Below are 19,927 nucleotides of genomic sequence, written 5' to 3' on the forward strand. Positions count from 1 at the left end.
ATGCATCTCGAGCAGGTCCAAAGAGGTGATCCTCCCCCTCTATGCGGCACTGGTCAGGCCGCAGCTGGAGTACTGCGTCCAGTTCTGGGCACCACGCTTCAAGAGGGATGTGGACAACATGGAGAGGGTCCAGAGGGGGCCACTCGCATGATCAGGAGACAACAGGGCAGGCCCTATGAGGAGAGGCCACGGGACCTGAACCGTTCAGGCTCCAAAAGAGAAGGCTGAGGGGGGATCTTGTAGCCTGTTATAAACTAGTCAGGGGGGATCAGCAGGCACTGGGGGAGTCACTGTTCCCCCGAGCACCGCCAGGAGTGACCAGGAATAACAGGCACAAGCTGGCAGAGGGCAGGTTTAGGTTAGATATCAGGCGGCGCTACTTCACAGTCAGGGCAGCTAGGGTCTGGACCCAACTTCCAAGAGAAGTGGTGCAGGCTTCTACCCTGGGGGTGTTTAAGAGGAGGTTAGATGCACATCTTGCTGGGGTCATCTGACCCCAGTACTCTCTCCTGCCATGGCAGGGGGGTCGGACTAGATGATCTGCTCAGGTCCCTTCCGACCCCAGAAACTATGAAACTATAATCCAATGGGGAAAAAAAAAAGTAATATGTAAACATCATGTGTAGCCTCCTATGCTGCTAGGGTGGTCATTATTGTGCTTTCTAAAGGAGAATACTAAAGTAGCCAATTTATTCATATATTATATGAAAACCGACAAGGTTTTCACATTCATACATTAAAATAGAATAGAAAATTTCCCTTTTTATTGGAAGAGACCATTGTCCTGAAAGTGCAGAAGATTTTGGTAGACACCAGCAATGAAATCCAGCCTTCCGTTTTTTGGAAGGATGAAAGGAATCATTAATACTCCAGTCACATGGATACATGCTTTATTACTCAGAATATCAGTTGGCACTATATGGAGATTTAGCACCACCTGGTGGCATCTTTTCTAATATCATTTAGATATTTTTGAAGGGGTTTGCCGCTTTAAAATCATCACAATGAGCTTGTAATTTTCCTAAAAAGACCTCAAGTGGCAGAATAATGCAAAATGGCAGTGTCACCTCAGACTGAACAAATTAAGATCCGCACCAGTGAAGCTCAGCAAGAAGAGAAGTAGTTCCTTCAGAATAAAGGCCAAGAAAATGTGTACATCAAGTCTTCTTGGTCTTCTGCCAGCTTGCAACAAGATAATATTTTGACTAATAAAAGATAAGAAGTAATTAATCTCTTACTGATCACCCATGTCCATCAGGACCCAGTACCAATGCTAACTTAAAAATAAAATTTCTCACTAGCACTGCTGTTTTGTATTTAACTCCTTATGCTTCTCTTGCAAGTTTGAGATGTGCAAGCTTCTTAAAACTAGCTCCTTGTCTAGACATCCAATTCCCAAACTCGTCTGCTATTCCTCAAAGTCTAGACACATCTGGGTATTTCTTAATTACCCTGACTCATCCAGTAAAATAATATTAAGAGTACAATTCAGCAATTTTAGCCAATCGTTTAGTTATTTCAGGAAGGGGGGGGTAGTACAGTTTGTGGGACCTTTGCTGGCTAAGAATGATTTTTCCACTCATTTCAACAGCATTTTCTTCTTTTTTAGATATCAATGATGACAAAAACTTCTGGCTTTTCGTCTTCATGGATCTGCATTGCAGAGTAAGTTATTGCCTTGACTTCAGTACCCTGGATCAAACAAGCACAAAAAGATGGATTTTCTAAGTCATAAGCCCTAATAGCCATTCCATGTGAATGCATACACACTATTCTTTGGCTCCCTGGGCATGGCAAGTTAGAGAATCCTTCTCCCTGAAGCATAGCTGTACTGCATTTGTTCTGATGAGTACAAAGAATGGGACATTACCAAGCAATCACTCACCTAGACACCAGAACTGCCCAACAGCAAAACACAGTTTTTCTGTTCTTCACCATCACTTACTGCAGTGTACCAAACCTCTCCCTTAGCTAATGAAGACCACCATAAATTTGCTTCTCTTGGGTTAAGGCAGCCATCACAGACTGTTAGCAAAAAGGAGAGCGTGGGAAGGGAGGAGTGGAATGTAATAAACACAAATTATATTAGTTTATTACTAATTTTCAATAAAATTCACAGCCCAGTGACTAGTTCTAGTGTACACAAACCAAACTCATGAAAACATCCTGACTTGGGACTGAACTGGCATGTCACTGGTGTCAGAAAAGAGATAAAATTGTGACCCATTTCTGCCACTACTTGAGTAATCATACAGATGGTATTCCTAACATTGTTGACTAATAGTTCCATTCACAAACAGCAGCTAGCAAGCAAGGGCCTTGGTATCAGAGGTAACAGCTGTATAAGCAGAAAAGTTTAAAATTGGATCTCTGAATAAACTTAGTGGTCCAGTTAAAAGAGAAAAGCCCGTATTTTACCCATGAAAACAAATAATAAAAATCATTTGGTACATACCTGAGGATGTTTGGGTAGAGAGAACTCTTCCCCCCACCTTATGTGAGAAAAGAAAAAGAAACTGTTGAAATTCTGATTTAATTCAGCAAATACTATTATTGGCTTCATTAGTACACATGGAAAAACCTGGAATTCCAGCTTTAAGTACTGGAGAAGAAAACAGGAAGTCTCCAAGCACTTCATGGTAAATGCCACACAGCTTTAGCCCATCATAGTAAATGTCATCAGTTATCCATTCAAAATGGGGACTACTAATATAGTGTGGGGATAGCCACTCCCACAAGGAGTTAAGCCATTTCTGGCAAAGATACTTAGTATTTGCAACATGCTTTTTAAATGTTAAGCCCTTTGTCCCATCATCTAGGCTCCTTAGCAAACTATTTAAAAAGTGAGCTAACTAAATGAATTCAGCAACACTTCCTCAAATCATAGACTATACAAGGCCTCAAAGACACAGAAAAGAAAACTGAAGAGACACTAATTTGCAGTTCATAAGTAACTTTTGGAAATCCTGGCATTAATACATTTTGTTTCCTATCTGCTTCCAGGTTTTTGAAAGTTACTGGTTGAAATGTATTGGGATAGATAATACTTACATCTTGATTTTGCAAACATGAAGTGATTCTTCTCCATGATAGCTTTCCTCCCCGCTCCCCATCAGGCCTTTCATAGCTCACACCTCTCTGAACCAGTTACTTTTTAAGGTGTTGCTGTACCCTACCTTCCGCATGACAGCTTCTGTGGTAGATACCAACATTTATATCAAGTGCGACAAGCAGATATTATAACTTGCCTAGGTTTAAAGTGGGCGCTGGTGGAAGAATCAACTTCAAACTTGGGTGTTCCCCTAAGTAAGCTATATTGCTTTTAAATCTGTGTGCACACATTTTTTGAGTTTGCTTTTAACCAAAACGTTCTGCTTACTCACCCAATGGATCTTATTTTGAAACTCATTCGGTCAATGGAAAGCACTTTCACCTCCTGCAGAGAAAGGAACAGGAAAAAAATGGCTATGAAGAGCATCTCTCATATAGTTTTATGCCATATGATGATGACTCCCTGTAATATTCCCATGCAAAGTAGAGACACAAGAAAAGTTCAATCAGCCTCAGAGACATGCTGATGTTTAGATGTGCAGAGAACTGCAATTACAATGCAACTGAAGCCATAACTTGTTTGAAAACAGCAAAATTGAGAGTTTACTCCTCCTCCAACTCTTGCTTGTGCCCACAATCCCCTATGCACTGATAGGTCTAATCAGACCTGTTGGTTTCAGTGTTTTTGCCCCAAGAATGATAAAATTTGGGGCAAGTGTTGGCATCATATATGCCTGTCCCATACGCTAGAAAAAAAAAATACATACCCTGGGTATGAAGAACTGGTCAGCGCTGAATTTATACAGCCACTCATTCAAGAAGTTATAAAGTAGAGACAGCATGTCATGTCCTATAGGACAGAAACAGCAAAAGAAACTCAGTTGGGTGCCCTGTTCAGAATTGTGCAAATTTCCTTTTTGTGTACATCAGGGCAGAAGTTCAGTTTCCCTGCTTATTATGGACTTGCATATTCAGATAAGGAAAGAATAACTTTGTTTAATAAACCTGTGCCAATACTACATGCAATATGCCAGCTATTTCTGACTAAAAAGCAAAGTTAATTTCAACACAATTCTCCTTCAAAGTTTGCACAGTGCCTTCTTACCTTCTATCTCCACTTCTACAGTATCCAAGGGCTCCACGGTCTCTGTATCTGTTATGTAGCCAAACATGGCCATAGCACACTGCTCAAATGCTTCTTCCAAAGTATCTCCCCAGGCATGTAACCTACAGAGACGAAAGAGTTACACCATCATATAGCAGCAACAAAGAAAGAGGAGAAAATACAAGTAAGGAATTGGAGTACCATAGTAATATGAGTGGGAAAAGCAGCAAGCACAGAGAAATGTCCCTGCTTAAAGGCACTGAAAGACCCATGTTTGTCTATGGTAAGTGCTGAAACACAATGGAGTTCCTTCTGGAGGAACAATATGGAAAAATATTGAGTATCTTACTAAAAACCATGGATATCTGAACAGGTGCTGTTGGGAACATATGTACATGGAACATTTGGAAATAAGAGGTAGCAGAATTACCAAACAATACAGCATCTTTAAATGTGGCATCCATAGGCCCAAAAGGGATATATTTGCACCTTATTCTCCTGTCACATTAGATTTTGGCAGTTTGAAAAGTCAGGCTTATAGTGAAATTCTACTCAAATTCCAGGTGTAAATACTCACTGAACATCAGCAGTGTGATCCAGATCTGAAGGATTAGGAAGAGAGAGAGTTAAAAATTGTCAAAATTGTTTAGAAAAACACCACATAAACTTGCAAGAAAATTCAGGTCCTGTTTTTATCATGAAAATATTTTGTGAATGTTTTGACACATCTGACCTCATATTAAGAATGTTAATCTGACCTTTAGATAAATATGCTATAAAAGGATCAACAATACCAGCACATAGTAGGTACCATAATAGGTTTTAAAAGAAAACCACCAAGATAAACAACCCCTCCATAATAAACTCACCACCTTGTTTCCAGAAAAGTACCCCCAATATATATGCATTTCATACCATTTCTCAATAGATGAAAAGGTTATAGAGCTTTCCCAAACTATACAAGCTATGTGGAAGAAACTTAAAGACAGAATTTGAACCCAAAACTCTTGTTCCAGTTTTCTTCTCCTTGAAGTTGGTAACCTTCCCCTGCCCCCCATACTGTAATCAGTGTCACATCAATGTCCACTTAAGATGCCAGAAAAGCATTTTAGGTAATTTGTTTTATGGAGCAGCTCACAGAAATTTAGTTTCTCAATGAACTTTTGAACCAACTTCCCTCGTGGGGATAAAAGAACAGATGGTGTAATAGGCCTGGCTTTACACGGTATCCCTAATATTGGTAGAATACCCTAAGACCCATCAAACTTGTGTTACTTGGGCTAAGCTGGATATGAAAACCAGCCATTCATTCAAAATGAGTTGCATGCTTATGGGAACAAGCTGTGCAGTGGCAGTGGAAACCGGCATTCTGCAGAATTACTGCCTGATACAGTTGTGCCATAGAAGTACATAATACCCTGAGCTGCAGTGCTGAGCACTTGCTGTCTGCCCTTCAACCAGCAAGAGTTGAGGTGGCTCAGTAACGCACAGGATCAGACCCTACCATACCTTCCTCTTTATAACAGCTCCACACTAAGGCATTATACTTAAGTTTTAAAACAAAATAAGCATTGGTCCTGTGTTCTGAGATGACTGGCTGATAAATCAGCGGTGGCAGATGTGATTTGCATAATTAACCAGCTCTTGGATTATAGTTTCTCCAATTAATATTATGTTTTTTAGTATGGTATCATCATTACCCACTACTGCAAGTCAGTTTTGAGTGATAATACCCCTTTTCATTTCACTCACCAAGATTTGCTTCCTTCTCTTTTCAGTCTTTCAAAATACCCTTTCAGCTGCAAAGTAAGGAGTTACTATTTATGGCAACCCACCTGAAGGTGCTGAACACACAGGGACTTCTTTAGGACCCATCGCACAAAGCTAAATGATCTCCATTAAGATAGCACATTAAGACTCATCAATAAGCCTCCTCTACCCACTTACAGACAAGATCCCATGGCACAGTGTGAAGCACAAGGAGTTTTACACGTGCTTAGGTCTATACCCCTCCTCCTGGCCACAGCCATGCCACAGGGATACTCACACTCATACTTCTTCTTGACTGGGGGGTACTTGGCTCTGATGGCCTTCTGCTCCTGGTTCAGGTTGTAATCCCGGAAATTATCAGCCATAGCTGTCAGCCCTGCAGCACCCACTTCCTGCTTTATCCAGACAGCCCCTCCTCGCCTGATCCAGCCAGACTCACCATGTGATCCTACGCTTTAAAGGCAGAGCTCCCTGATTGACTAGAGAGCCATGAGGACACCAAGTGGCACTGAAAATAAGTGAGGTTAAATATGCACCCCTGAATTCTCCAGCCACAAAATCCTTTGCAAGAGTATTTTTTAGCCTGCAAAAACTTACTAGGCAGCGAGTCAATGAAGCTGGAAGAAGTTTTTGATGTGCCTAAAGTTAAGCTTCATTTTCAGGAGCTGCACTACAAATAGTTTACACCTCGAGCTAGTGCCAGGCTTTCCTTTGGTTTAACTTGGTTTATTCTGTGCATCCTCCAGCATGCTGCTGCTGCTGCTCAAGAAGTAGGAAACTAGCAAAAGAAAAGGAAAACACTTGCGATTTATACTGTTTGAGGCTGCCAGCAGGGGTTGAGCGCTTCAACTGAAAACGGGGGGGGGGGACGATGAGTGTATGTGAAATGAGATGGTTTCTAGAGTTAATTTCAGTAGAAGGAAAAGCTGGTATTTTTTTTAAATCTAAGACTAAATACCAGCAGTTTCTCTGTTTTTTTAAAGATGAGAGTAAGGAATACAATTTGTAAGAAATGTGTAGCCCTGTTCTCAGCAGTGACATGGCAGAATAAGGAGCAATGGTCTGATGTTGCAGTAAGGGCGGTTTAGGGTGGATATTAGGAAAAACTCTCTCACTGGGAGGGTGACGGTGATGAAGCACTGGAATGGGTTACCTAGACAGGTAGCGCAGTCTCCATCCTTTGGAGGTTTTCAAAACCCAGCTCGACAAAGCCCCGGCTGGGATGGTGTACTTGGAGCTGGTCCTGCTGTGAGCAGGGGTTGGACTAGATGTGACCTCCTAAGGTCCCCCCAACCCTCATGTTCTATGATACAGTGATTATATTGGGTAGGTTTTCTCCAATGTCCTTCTCTGGAGCCCCTGCGTGGTCTGCTTTATTCTCACACACATGCAAAATACTGACTCCAATTGGAAATAATCAGCATCTTTCCTGCTGCAGTGGAGAGCAAGACCAGAGGCTAATCAGCAGCAATCCTGGTTTTATTAAAAAAAAAATCCCCATTTTTTCAGTTAAATCACAGAAAAATGTGGATTTTTTAAATGAAACCTCATTAATATATACTAGTGATGTTTCATTTTAAGCAAGGAAAAATGTGGATTTGGGATTACTTTAACTGAAAATTGGGGATATTCAGAGAAAACCAGGATCCCTGCTAGTTAGCAAAGGCCAACCACATTGTCTCCTACACAGGATGCTCTTGTAGGAAACCCTTAATATCTCCAGCCTGATTAGACTCTTTGGAGGAAAAAAAGAAATAAACTCCCATGTAGGAAGCAGATTCAGGCAAAAACTGAATTTTGTCTTTCAAACCTAAAAGGGAAAAAAAAGGGAGACAAATTAATATTGCTTTATTCAAGATCCTTAATCCTACTTGATCACAGGCCCAGTGATGGGTAGCCAAGCCCCTGGGCTACCTGCTCCTTACCCCTCCAGCAACAGCCTTGAGAAACACGGGCAATGAGCACTAAAACCCAGCAAGGACATGAGGGGCTGCTGGCCCTTTAAGGCGGCCCGCCATGCTGCCTCTCCGTCAGAAAATGGTGGCTCCCAGGGGAGCTTCACCAGCGCCGGCCCTTCCCACGTGACCGCACAGCGAGCCCGCCGCATCCTTAGACCCGCCCCCCCGAGCGCCCGCCGGGCTCCTATTGGCAGCGGGCTCCCGGCCGCGGGCGGTGATTGGCGGGCGTTGGCGCGAAGGGCGCGCGGCGCCGGAGTGGCACGCAGAGGGGTCGGAAACAATAGAGTGGCGGCTGCACCGAGCCGGCAGCTTGAGCCCCGCACCCCAACATGGCGGACAAGGAAGGTACGTGCGGCCGGGAGCAGGGCCTGGCGCCGCGGCTGTGGCCGCGTGAAGGGCCTCCCTGGCCCCGCCAGAGCAGCAGCGCTTGGGGCTCCCTTCTCTTCCGGTGCGGCTCTTCTTGGGGAGCCTTCAAAGGGCCGTTTCCCACCCTTTAATTAGCATATATTGCATAATTTTCATTTAATTTGCATATTTGGCATCATTTGCCCTTCTGCATAGCAAAGTCCCCGATTCTGGGTTGGGGGGGGACGACGACTGAAATGCTTCCCCAGGTCTGTGCGCGGTGGGAGGGGCATATTGTGTACCGCCCTTGGTAATGGGGCCCTGTCCTGGGCAGGTGGAGCTGCTGCATGCCCCCGCGATCCCTGCCGTGCCTGGCAGCTCCCAGCGAGGGGGATGCAGAGGGGAGCACAGAGGGAGGGAAGGAAGGTGTGGTCGCAGATTTGTAATCCGGCCGGTGATGGGTGGGTTTGTTTGGCAGATACGGCAAAGTGACGGTGGCCGCACGGGTAGGGTGATAACCGGACGCTCACGAAGTGCTCGTTGAACACGTTCCTTTTTTTCCCCCTTGGGGATATGTAGCAGCCTTCGACGATGCGGTGGAGGAGCGGGTGATCAACGAGGAGTACAAGATCTGGAAGAAGAACACGCCTTTCCTCTATGACCTGGTAATGACCCATGCGCTCGAGTGGCCCAGCTTGACTGCCCAGTGGCTTCCTGATGTAACAAGGTGAGTCAAGCCTCCCGGTTCTTCATGAAAATGGGACTGAAAGACACTTTCGCTGTCACGTGTGGGAGGGAGTTGGTACGGGGCTGCTGCCAGCCGTGGTCAGCTCTTTTATGCCGTTGCTTTGGCCACACGGTAGGTTGAGGACTGTGTTGTGCTGGCACCAGGCGGCACCTCTGCTCGTCCTCTTTGATTCAGAAATAGCTGCTGACTGGCAGGAAATGTTTCAGGCTGTGTTCAGCCTGTAATGATGTGATGTTTTCTTCTTTACCCTCCATTGATGAAGTTGCAAAATGAACATATGTAGCATTTTGATATTGTTCAAAACCCTTCTGTTGTGCTGCGCAACTGTCCTTTCCCTGGGTCCCTGACATAATGCATTTTTCCACCTGTCACTTGCAGAAAATGCTAATATGCCTCAAGGCATTACTCATGGGAGTACTAGTGGGAGAGTCCTGGGGGGAGAAGAGGGCTTGTATTGTGGAGATATCAGATACATATTTCCTTGCTGCTATCTGTCTAGGGTTGTACTGGGGTAATTTTGTTTGGAAGATTTGATATTCGAGTAAGAGGGCATGGTCAGTGCTAAAAGATGCATTATAATTTTTATTTTATTTTTGTATTTTTTGAGGTACAATTTCCAGGTCCAGGTTTGTTCTTGTGAGCCACCTCTATCTAGTTAACTCCCTTTCATTTCCCCTTCTGTTGTATTTTATTGTAGACCCGAAGGCAAAGATTTCAGTATTCATCGGCTAGTCCTGGGGACACATACTTCAGACGAGCAAAATCATCTTGTGATAGCCAGCGTGCAGCTGCCCAATGACGATGCACAGTTTGATGCTTCACATTATGATAGTGAGAAAGGAGGTAGGAGTCTCAGATGATCAGCAAATGGAGTTCCAAACTCTTTTTTTCCCATTGGACATAATGGCTTTTTTCATTTGGAGTTAATAGATCATTAAATAATACGGAACTTTTGCCCTATGAAGTGATCAGGAGAGGTTACAACTTTTCCTCTTTTCTTCTTGAATCTGTGCACTGTACCCTAATCTTCCGTATGCCATGCTGAATTAAACTTACTTTTTGCTTTTATAACATTTTGAAGAGGAGGGGTAGGATTTATTGTAAGATTGTGTAATAGAAATTTATTTTAATTATTTTTCATTGTGACTGCATAAAGTATTCTTTATGATGGTAGCTTTCATAATTTAATGAAGCTTTCTGCCATTCCTTAGACGGTGTACAATTTCAAGTGTTCTTTTTAGCTTGAATTCTGCTGACTAGTATATGTGCCAGCCTCTCCAGAATAAAAGGATGATTGTATTTTGCTCAGTTAAATGCTGTGATAGCATGGGATCCAAACCTAATATATCAGTAACCTTCCTAGGCAGCTGGCATTCCTACCTATTAGCCACATCTTATTCTAGTTGGGTTAATGATTTCTTCCATGTGATGCAACCTTTCCAGTTCAGTTGTCTCGTTTCCTTTTTTGCCAGGAGCCAAGGTTGTGCAATTGATACCTTGATCGTTGGACTTGCCAGTACTGCTTGTAAATAAGATTCTGTCTAAAATACTTAATTTCAGGATTTTGGTTTCCCAGAAATAACAGATTTTAGTACCACTGCTTCTCTTCTTTTGTTGTTGTCTTTAATTCCTTTCTGTTTTTTCAGAGTGAATATTAAAGTATGGTATTTGAATATGTTTTGCAATATTATTTGTGATCATAAGGCTGTAGATATCTCTTCCTTTTTATTCTGTTTATTTCCTGAAATCTGCTTGTGATCCTGAAAATAGGCTTAGTTTTGACGTGATTGTATATGATTAAAAGTGTGTGTGTGTGTGTGTGTGTGTGTGTGTGTGTGTGTGATAGAGAGATTCCTGTATAAAGTGTTTAAGCTGGGGTCTCTCTCAGGACAGGTGCTGACAAATACTTGCTCTCACAATACAGATGTTAAATAGAGCTTTGCCAAATCTGTCGAGGAATTTCAGTCACTTATCTGATTTTCTTTTTTTATAATGGCCTTATGGCTACTTATTTTTCCATACAAGGCAGTTTGCTCTATTGAACTGAATAGCAGATTGGAAGCCAGGTGCTCTTGACCTCATCCTGACAAGACCACTTAACTGAGGCCTTGTCCAGATATCTAAGATGAGGAATAATGCTGTGACCTTGAGCAATGCTGTCTTTCTACCTCAGTTTTCCCATGTTTTTAAAACTAATAGTTTTTATCTTTTCAAATGCTTAATCAGCTATAGTTTTTCTGGCTCAAAGTTTTTGGCAAAGCATATTTTTTAAGACTTTGTCTTACAGGGCATGTTAGCTTTGTTAATATTCCTTGAAGTATGCCCATCACTAAAGGGAGTCTTGGCACTTTACTGTGAATTCAGTTTTGGAGACTTTAGGCAAAAAGCTATTAATTAAGAATTTTTCTGACAGATTCAACTCCTGTGTTTTTATGGACCAGATTCCACTGTGGTTTCATTATATTTCTCTCCCATTTTTGAATACTGTGAATCCCAGTTTTAGAATTGGTAAACTGATCTCCACACTATGGAAGAGAAAGTAGAGATTCTGTTACTCTTGACAGTTCTCGCTCCCCTTTGTCTGCTTAAACAGTGGTGGCAGTTCATGTTTTCTTTCTTAGATGGATTTGCCTGTCAAATTCTACAAGGTTCTAGATCTTCCTGTTGGAGTCATGAGGGTCGGCTGAAGACTGATGGAGCTTATATCTCTATATATATGTAGGCTATTGCAGCCCCAGACCTTAATAGAAATATGATGAGTGGTTTAACATGGTTCTGGACCTGTGGTTTTAACCACATGTCAGTCAGCATACAGCTGTTTGTAGACAGACAGGTGCAAGTTTGATAGCCCCAAGGGAGCCTTTCATTGGTAAAACATCTGTCATTAGCGTTTTATCAGAAATAGTCATCAAACTTTTCAGTAATGAGCTCTTAGGAAGTGTGTTTAAAAAACAGCAGTGCTTGTGTTGTAACTGCAACTCTATTAAAATTAAATCCTTGGAAATCGGTTTCGCTTGGCTTTTTATTTTCCTTATGCCTTGTCAATAGACTGTTTGCTCTGAGACTGTGACTGTGTGGATACTTCTTTGGCTTTGCTGAATCCTTTGTATGACTTGAACGATATGTACAGCTCACCATTAACAGACATCTATCCTTTATTTCCAGAGTTTGGAGGCTTTGGCTCTGTTAGTGGGAAGATTGAGATTGAAATCAAGATCAACCATGAAGGAGAAGTGAACAGAGCACGTTACATGCCCCAAAATCCATGTATCATTGCTACAAAGACTCCATCCAGTGATGTCCTGGTCTTTGACTACACCAAGCACCCTTCTAAGCCAGGTGTCTGTATCTATGTAACTTGAAGATTGGGCACAGAACCTCAAATACAGTTTGAACAGGAACTCACAATCTTTTCTGGGGGAAAAAATAAGGCTGACACTATTCTGTGGCAGCTGAAGGGCTTTTGTGGGTTACATCTCATTTTTAATTTTAGAATAAAATGGTCGCTTTCCAAGGTGCTTAAAAAGGGAAATACGTTTCCAGATCATTAAAAACATACTTCCATTGGCCTTCTCATTGCATGTTCTGCTGTAGCTCTGCTTATTATCTAATTTTTTAAAAGTTGAATATCCTGTGATGGTCACCATTTGCTGTTCCTCATTTATTGTAGCACTGCAATACTACTTTCTTTGCAGTAGTGGAAGAGGCTCATAAGCCAGTGGAGAGCTATTTCATCTGTTTGCTGGCTAAACTGCTGTCCCTTTTTTTGTTGTAAAATAACTAGAAAAAACCTCGGGGGATCTGGTTTAGTCTTTGGTGGGGTGTGAACGTAAGATAGTCTCCAAGTTTCAAAGTGAGACTGGAACCCAGATATATAGAAATATATCTAAAAATGATTAATATATCTTCATGCAGTTAAGGAGAATTTTTAAAGTAGTGACCAAAGTGGTGTTTTCATCACCTAGTTTTTGACAAAGATTGAAGATCATAAGAATTCTTTTGCTTATATAACATGCAGGAAGTAGAACTGAGCCCCTTAGTATTAAATAAATATTCAGTGGGTGAACAAGTGTCCTTATTAAGCATTTTGAAAACTGTCATCAATAGGATTTTGCTTAATCTTGTAGACTCATGTCTTTCAGTGACATGGCTCTGTTACTAGAGGAAGTCAAATTTACGGTTTTTGTCAAGCACTTGCCCTGGCAGAGTTGTTTGGAACCTAAGTTTTCTGAAACTCTTTTGCAGACCCTTCTGGTGAGTGTAACCCTGACTTGCGTCTGCGTGGACACCAGAAGGAAGGCTATGGGCTGTCATGGAACCCAAATCTTAGTGGACATTTGCTTAGTGCTTCTGATGATCATGTGAGTACAGCAAATAAAATTGGTATGTCAGCTGTACGTTAGTTGCAGATCTTGATCAACTATTTACACTTGGGGGGTGGGCTATTGCGGCCGGGGGGGGGTGAAGAGTTCATCTATCTTAAAGATACCCCTTTTCTCTAAGACCATCTGCTTGTGGGATATTAGTGCTGTTCCAAAGGAAGGCAAAGTGGTGGATGCAAAGACCATCTTTACTGGACATACAGCAGTAGTGGAAGATGTATCTTGGCACCTGCTCCATGAATCTCTCTTTGGATCTGTTGCTGATGATCAGAAGCTCATGATGTAAGTGAGAGCATTTGACTGGTTACCCAGGAATGTTTCTGTTTTGAAATGAAAGAAACTTCCCTCCTCCAATTGCTTGTTTTCTCTCTCTAGCTGGGACACCCGGTCAAACAACACTTCCAAGCCCAGTCATTCAGTGGATGCTCACACGGCTGAAGTGAACTGCCTGTCTTTCAATCCCTATAGTGAGTTTATTTTGGCTACAGGATCAGCTGATAAGGTATGCCTGACTTGAGATTAGGGACGGTCATCTGCCCCAAACCTGTTTCCACTTTGGAAAGCATATATTAGTTAACTTTTGATGAAAGTGTTTCTTGAATTTCTCTCTCATCTTCCTGAACAGACTGTTGCTTTGTGGGATCTGAGAAACCTGAAACTGAAGCTCCACTCATTTGAATCGCACAAAGATGAAATATTTCAGGTACAGTAAACTGGCATCTTTATAAATATCTTTATTTCTTTCCCAGTCAGAGCTGCAGGTTTGTCAGCAACTTGAAAAACTTAAAAATAACCTTTTATTTTTCTTTTTCTTGTTACTCAACATTTAATGCAAGCATACCATGTTTTTTTAGCTGTTCTGTGTCCGAAGACATCCTTGGCTATGGGAAAGCTACCAGACACACAAGAATGCTTATAAAAGTGATCGAGTGCATGGAACAGGACAGATGAAAGACCAGTGGCTGTACCTAGAAGTGAAAACAGTCAGCCAAATTTATATATGGCAGTAGATGGAAGTAGGGAACTTGTTGAGATGCCTGTAGCATGTTCATCTCCTGGAGGAAGACTTATAGCTGCACAGAATACAAACTGGGGGCCAATAATATGGATCTTCCAGGCTAGCTAGACACAAGGAATAATTGTGAAAGTAGACATCTCTTAATAAAAAACTCAGCAAGTTTTGGTACAAGAAGAGATGGCAAATGAGTGTTATCAGAGTAGCATAAATGTGATTTGAAAGAACATGTAGGGCTTTCTAAATAAGGCAGTAGTTTACATTCTTTTTAGAGAAGGTTATTTTTAGAGCTGTTTCACACTATTTCTACAAAGTGGCAGAATTGTATTCAGAGCCCCAGATTTTTTTTTCTCCCCCGTGTCTTTCTGCTTTGTTGAGCAGTGTTCCTAGGATTATTCTTTCCAAGTGGAGGTAGTAACTATTTTTAACTGGGATAAGCAGAATTGTGGGATTCCTTTGTTTTTCCCCTGTTCAGCTTATTTTGCTCTATATAAGTTAGCTTACTGTTTCAAAGAAATGAATGGTTTGCATTTGAGTAACTCACCATTGTAGATGTCATAGCAAGTAGTGTTCATGGAAGATTCAGACCTCTTCTTCAAGCATCCCACATGAAAAGATTTCATGTTGTACATCATTAATGCTTTGAAATGCAAAGTCAGCAGTGTTCATAAACCAGTTCCTCCCTCTGAAGCATTTTCAATGGGAATATGTGAACTAATGAGTTTTTTCCAGTATCAAATTGAGAATCTAGTCAGGAAACTTCTGGAGGGACTGGATGTATTTAAATCAGCTGGTCCGGATGATCTCCAACCCCGAGTGCTGAGGGAATTAGCTGAGGTCATTGCGGGACCCCGGCACGGCTTTATGAGCACTCGTGGTGCTCTGGCGTGGTGCCAGAGGACTGAAAGAGGGCCAGTGTGGTTCCCATCTTCAAAAAAGGGAGGAAGGAGGACCTGGGAAGCTATAGGCCAGTTAGTTTTACCTTGATCCTGGGTAAGCTTTTTGAGAAAATTATTCTGGCACAGGTCCACGAGGGGCCAGCAGGGGAGATTATGCTTAGGGGTAATCAACACGGGTTCATTAGAGGCAGATCCTGTCAAACCAACCTGGTGGCCTTCTATGACCAGGTCACCAAACCTTTAGATGCAGGGGTAGCAGTGGACATAGTCTTTCTGGACTTTTGGAAGGCCTTTGACACTGTCTCTCACCCCATTCTCATTGAAAAACTGGGGGACTATGGTGTCAACACCTACACAGTCAAATGGGTTACTAACTGGCTGGAGGGCCGCACCCAGAGAGTGGTGGTGGACAGGTCATTTTTGACGTGGAGGGATGTGGACAGTGGGGTTCCCCAGGGCTCGGTCCTCGGGCCCGCACTGTTCAACATCTTCATCAGTGACTTGGACGAGGGGGTAAAAAGCACCCTGTTCACATTTACTGATGACACTAAGATGTGGGGGGATGCGGGCATGCTAGAAAGGAGGAATAGGCTACAATCGGACCTAGACGGGTTACAGGGGTGGGCGGACGAGAACAGGATGGGATTCAGCACCGACAAGTGCAAGGTGATGCACCTGGGGAGGAAGAACCGGCACCATACCTACAGCCTGGGGCAGAGGCAGAAAAGGATCTTGGAGTCATCATTGATGCCAAGATGAACGTGGGCCGGCAGTGTGGGGATGCAGTTAGGAAGGCCAACCGCACCTTGTCATGCATCCACTGATGCATCTCAAGCAGATCCAAGGAGGTGATCCTCCCCCTCTGGTTCTGGGCGCTGCACTTCAGGAGGGATGTGGACAATATGGAGAGGGTCCAGAGGAGGGCCACTCGCATGGTCAGGGGGCAGCAGCTCAGGCCCTACAAGGAGAGGCTACAGGACCTGAACCTGTTCAGCCTCCACAAGAGAAGGCTGAGGGGGATCTAGTGGCCTGTTACAAACTAGTCTGAGGGGACCAGCAGGCATTGGGGGAGTCCGTGTTCCCCCGAGCACTGCCAGGAGTGACTAGAAATAACGGTCATAAGCTGGCAGAGGGTAAATTCAGATTAGACATCAGGAGGCACTACTTCACTGTCAAGGCGGCTAGGATCTGAAACCAACTTCCAAGCAAAGTGGTGCTGGCTCCTACCTTGGGGGTCTTTAAGAGGAGGCTAGACAATTACTTTGCTGGGGTCGTTTGACCCCAGTACGCTTTCCTGCCATGGCAGGGGGTTGGACTTGATCTGCTCAGGTTACTTCTAACTCTACTAACTATGAAATTGCGAATATTTTTTGTCTCAACTGTAGAGAAAATACAGTAGGATCTCTGTCCTATGCCACTGCTTTAAGATTCACCTCTTTTTCTCATTTGTTTCTTGCAGGTGCAGTGGTCTCCCCACAATGAAACCATTTTGGCTTCCAGTGGTACTGACCGTAGGCTAAACGTCTGGGACTTAAGGTAAATCCTAAACCAATAGTGTTGTATGATCTGCTGTTGGTGTGGTGTGTATTTTCCTAAGAATTGATTTTGTGTGTGTGTGTTCTGCGAAATATGTTTCAATTTTGCCCTTGTTTCTATCACAGTAAAATTGGAGAAGAGCAGTCTCCTGAGGATGCGGAGGATGGCCCACCAGAGCTCTTGGTAAGAGGGAGGAGGGGTTGTTGTGGTGTTTGCTTCTTCTCCCAACTCCTATTACAGCAGAACCCAGGTTGTTTGTATGTAGGTGGCATGCAGTGTATGTGCAGATTAAGGGCAAGTTGTTTTGCAGTTGATTGTGACTTCGAGATGTTGGTTCTGAAGGGGTACTGGCTTATTTGAGAAGTGGCATCTCTGAAATAAAGGCCACAGCAAACAGCTGGAGCACCTCATTGGTAGTGCACAGCTCTTTTGCTGCAATTTTATATGCTTCTGGTTACTCTGCACTTGTGTTCATGAGGTCATAAGGAACTTAACCCTCTGAAGTACCCAGATTGTAGTACTGGTTCTAGCATATTTCACTTCCACCCTGAGTACCTTATTTTGTTTTCTGTTCCAATACCAGTTTATTCATGGTGGTCACACTGCAAAGATATCTGATTTCTCCTGGAATCCCAATGAGCCCTGGGTAATTTGTTCTGTATCAGAAGACAATATCATGCAAGTCTGGCAAATGGTAAGTAGCATTGATTGGGAGGGGAAGTATGTGTCAATGTGAGAAGGCATAGCTCTAAGATGGAATTCTGATTTTTAGTCTGTTCAACACTGACTTCTATTCACAGCTCTCAAACAGACTTGCTGTATAGCTTAGGCTTCAGCACTCGTTTAAGACTCAGCCAACTTAAGCTTAGTAGAAGTGAGGGTTTACAAATGTAAGAAACTTTCTCGTGCCTCATATAACATCAGAAAAGTGTGTTTTGGAAAGGGTATAAATATAAATGTTCCCTCTGGTATTTGTAATCCAAGCTGTGTATGAGCTGGGGTGTGAAGCTGGCTGTTCCACTTTTACCATTCAAAATGAGTCGAGTATCTACAAGCCAGAAGAAACCATAACTAGGGGAGGGGTGAAACAGAAACAAATGACCTGATTTCTCATTTGGTGGAAGGAGAAGGAGAGGAAACTTGTGCATCTAAGTGACTTATAACCTAGGAGTCCCCCTTAATGTTATCTTTCTATAAACTTAAACAACCAGTTCACAAAGCCTTATATGTGTCTTCATGTTGATAAAATGGATAGGTCGCCTGCAAGGCACTGCCAAGGAGCACCGTGCGTATAGAAAAGACCTCTTTGTATTAAGTTAAAAACGCATTGGAACTGACACGGTGATCTCTATCATTAAACAGGCATTTCCCTAACAATAAATGTGTTAATGAGCTTCTGTTTAAGGAAATACTTTGAAAACATGACCATTATGCAAAGATTCAGTTGTATTTATAGTTCTTTCTGTAAATGTTAAATAGCCTTGAAGGATCAAGCATAGGAGTATTGGTATCTCAAGCTGAGAAACTTCTTGGACTATAGCCTTTTGAGTGTGTTCTCCTGGATGGAATCCCTTTAGCCTAAAATGTCATATTAAACACTCTCCTATTTCCCCCATCCCCTCTATCTTGTAGGCTGAGAACATATATAATGATGAAGACCCTGAAGGAAGTGTGGATCCAGAAGGTCAAGGGTCCTAGATGGTTGAGCTTTTACTGGTTTTTTTTGTTTTGTTTTGTTTCATTTTTTTTGTTTGTGTTTTATTTTTTTTTATTTTTATTTTTTTTTAGTCTTTTCCTTCTCTTCCCTCCCACTCTGACTACATGCACATACGCTCTGTGCAGTCATCCTACATCAATAGTGCTTCTGAGCCAGACAACAAGTACTCTGCATACAGGGGTGTGGCTCTGTTGAGGTGGTACAGTGTTGAAGCTTCTTGCTTAAATTTTGTACAGCAGCCTTTCATGTACAGAGCTGGGTATCCCACTTTAGTTGCCCTTATGATATGGAGCAGACTTGCTTTTTTCCTGTTTTTAAATGCTACAGCTGAAGGTTTTCTGGCCAATTTTAAACAAAAGGTAGAGGGGTAGAGCCCAACACTGTGCTCGAGACAATGCAGTAAAGATATTGCAAAGGGTGTTAATTTGTGGCAACTTGCAGGTGGAGGGTAGAGTCTGTCTTGCTAAGACTGGAAATTATTGGCATTTCTTCTTTCATTTCATACTTGTATTTCCTGATACAAATAAATCCATAAAAGACAGACTCACAAAGATTTTTACTTCAGCTGGAATTAGAAATCTGTCTGTTAACATCCTCTTTCCTGGTAATTCTGAGTTTCATTTTTTCTTCCCTATCTCTTCTTTCTCACTTTTGATAAGTCACAAGAGTTTGGATACTCTAGCTATGCCTGCAGAGAGCATTTTTCATCTTCCACATATGCTCTATTGTGTGTTTCTTGAGCTGTGTTTCCCTATGATTTCTTTCCTTTCTGTGAAATGGTTTTTAAAACTTGGGACCACCAAGTTGTAAAGGTGTATGTCTTTACCTGACTGATGTACCACAGATGGCATGCCCAGTAATCTAAAACAGAGCATTGGTAGCTGGTATTTGTAAAACTATATAATAAATGTGGATAAGCTACTTTTTTTAGGAGTTAGTCTTGACCACTAGTTTCTGCACATCTTCCACTAGGGTGATCCGTTCCACCAGCAGCCTGTTACTCTCCACACTCTCCATGATTAATTATGTGTACGTGCTCCAGATGGAATAAATTGTTTTTCTACAGACCTGTTACAGTGCTTTGTGATTTTTAATGCAGGTAAAGTAATTATTCGACAGGATTATTGTGGCAACCTTATGCTTCTTAAAGCAGAGATGGGTGGAGGCCTGGAAACCATAATGCCTCCTAGGAATATATTATGAGATCTAAGTAGTAGATATTGGTATGGAGAAAGCAGAGCTTTGGTTTCTTGCATCCACGTGTTGATAATGATGTCAGCTGACAGCTTCTCTGCTCACAACAGGGAATCTGTGCTGTTTCCTGTGCAAGTGGGTAGGGAAAGTACAGAAAGCCAAAGGGAGCAAGGAGGCTCTCCTGTGCCTGCTCCCTCTGATATATAT

The 19,927-nt window shown here is 42.5% G+C and overlaps 2 protein-coding genes across 3 annotated transcripts; one reads left to right on the top strand and one right to left on the bottom strand.

Moving 5' to 3' along the window:
• Nucleotides 1–873: 873 nt before the first annotated feature.
• ZBTB8OS (zinc finger and BTB domain containing 8 opposite strand) lies at nt 874–6,355 on the bottom strand. Its single transcript, XM_019547843.1, has 7 exons — nt 6,204–6,355; nt 4,734–4,758; nt 4,157–4,278; nt 3,819–3,901; nt 3,384–3,436; nt 2,456–2,492; nt 874–1,692 (listed from the first exon to the last, which is right to left on the bottom strand). The coding sequence occupies exons 1-7, from the start codon at nt 6,289–6,291 to the stop codon at nt 1,606–1,608; spliced, it is 495 nt and encodes a 164-aa protein (XP_019403388.1). The 5' UTR covers nt 6,292–6,355; the 3' UTR covers nt 874–1,605.
• A 1,766-nt stretch (nt 6,356–8,121) lies between these two features.
• On the top strand, nt 8,122–19,600 carry RBBP4 (RB binding protein 4, chromatin remodeling factor). Of its 2 annotated transcripts, XM_019547836.1 has the most exons (13): nt 8,122–8,229; nt 8,809–8,956; nt 9,675–9,820; nt 12,143–12,316; nt 13,223–13,338; nt 13,481–13,641; nt 13,735–13,861; nt 13,985–14,062; nt 16,733–16,809; nt 16,935–16,992; nt 17,393–17,503; nt 18,442–18,529; nt 18,588–19,600. In XM_019547836.1, the coding sequence occupies exons 1-12, from the start codon at nt 8,214–8,216 to the stop codon at nt 18,505–18,507; spliced, it is 1,278 nt and encodes a 425-aa protein (XP_019403381.1). In that variant the 5' UTR covers nt 8,122–8,213; the 3' UTR covers nt 18,508–18,529; nt 18,588–19,600. The 2 variants fall into 2 exon arrangements, with proteins under 2 accessions (XP_019403381.1, XP_019403382.1); XM_019547837.1 differs by lacking the exons at nt 18,442–18,529; nt 18,588–19,600 and adding an exon at nt 17,610–18,411 and having other exon boundaries at nt 13,463–13,641.
• Nucleotides 19,601–19,927: the final 327 nt, after the last annotated feature.

The sequence above is a fragment of the Crocodylus porosus genome, unplaced genomic scaffold (assembly GCF_001723895.1).
Source record: "Crocodylus porosus isolate Cpor-Errol unplaced genomic scaffold, CroPor_comp1, whole genome shotgun sequence".
NCBI lineage: Eukaryota > Metazoa > Chordata > Crocodylia > Crocodylidae > Crocodylus > Crocodylus porosus.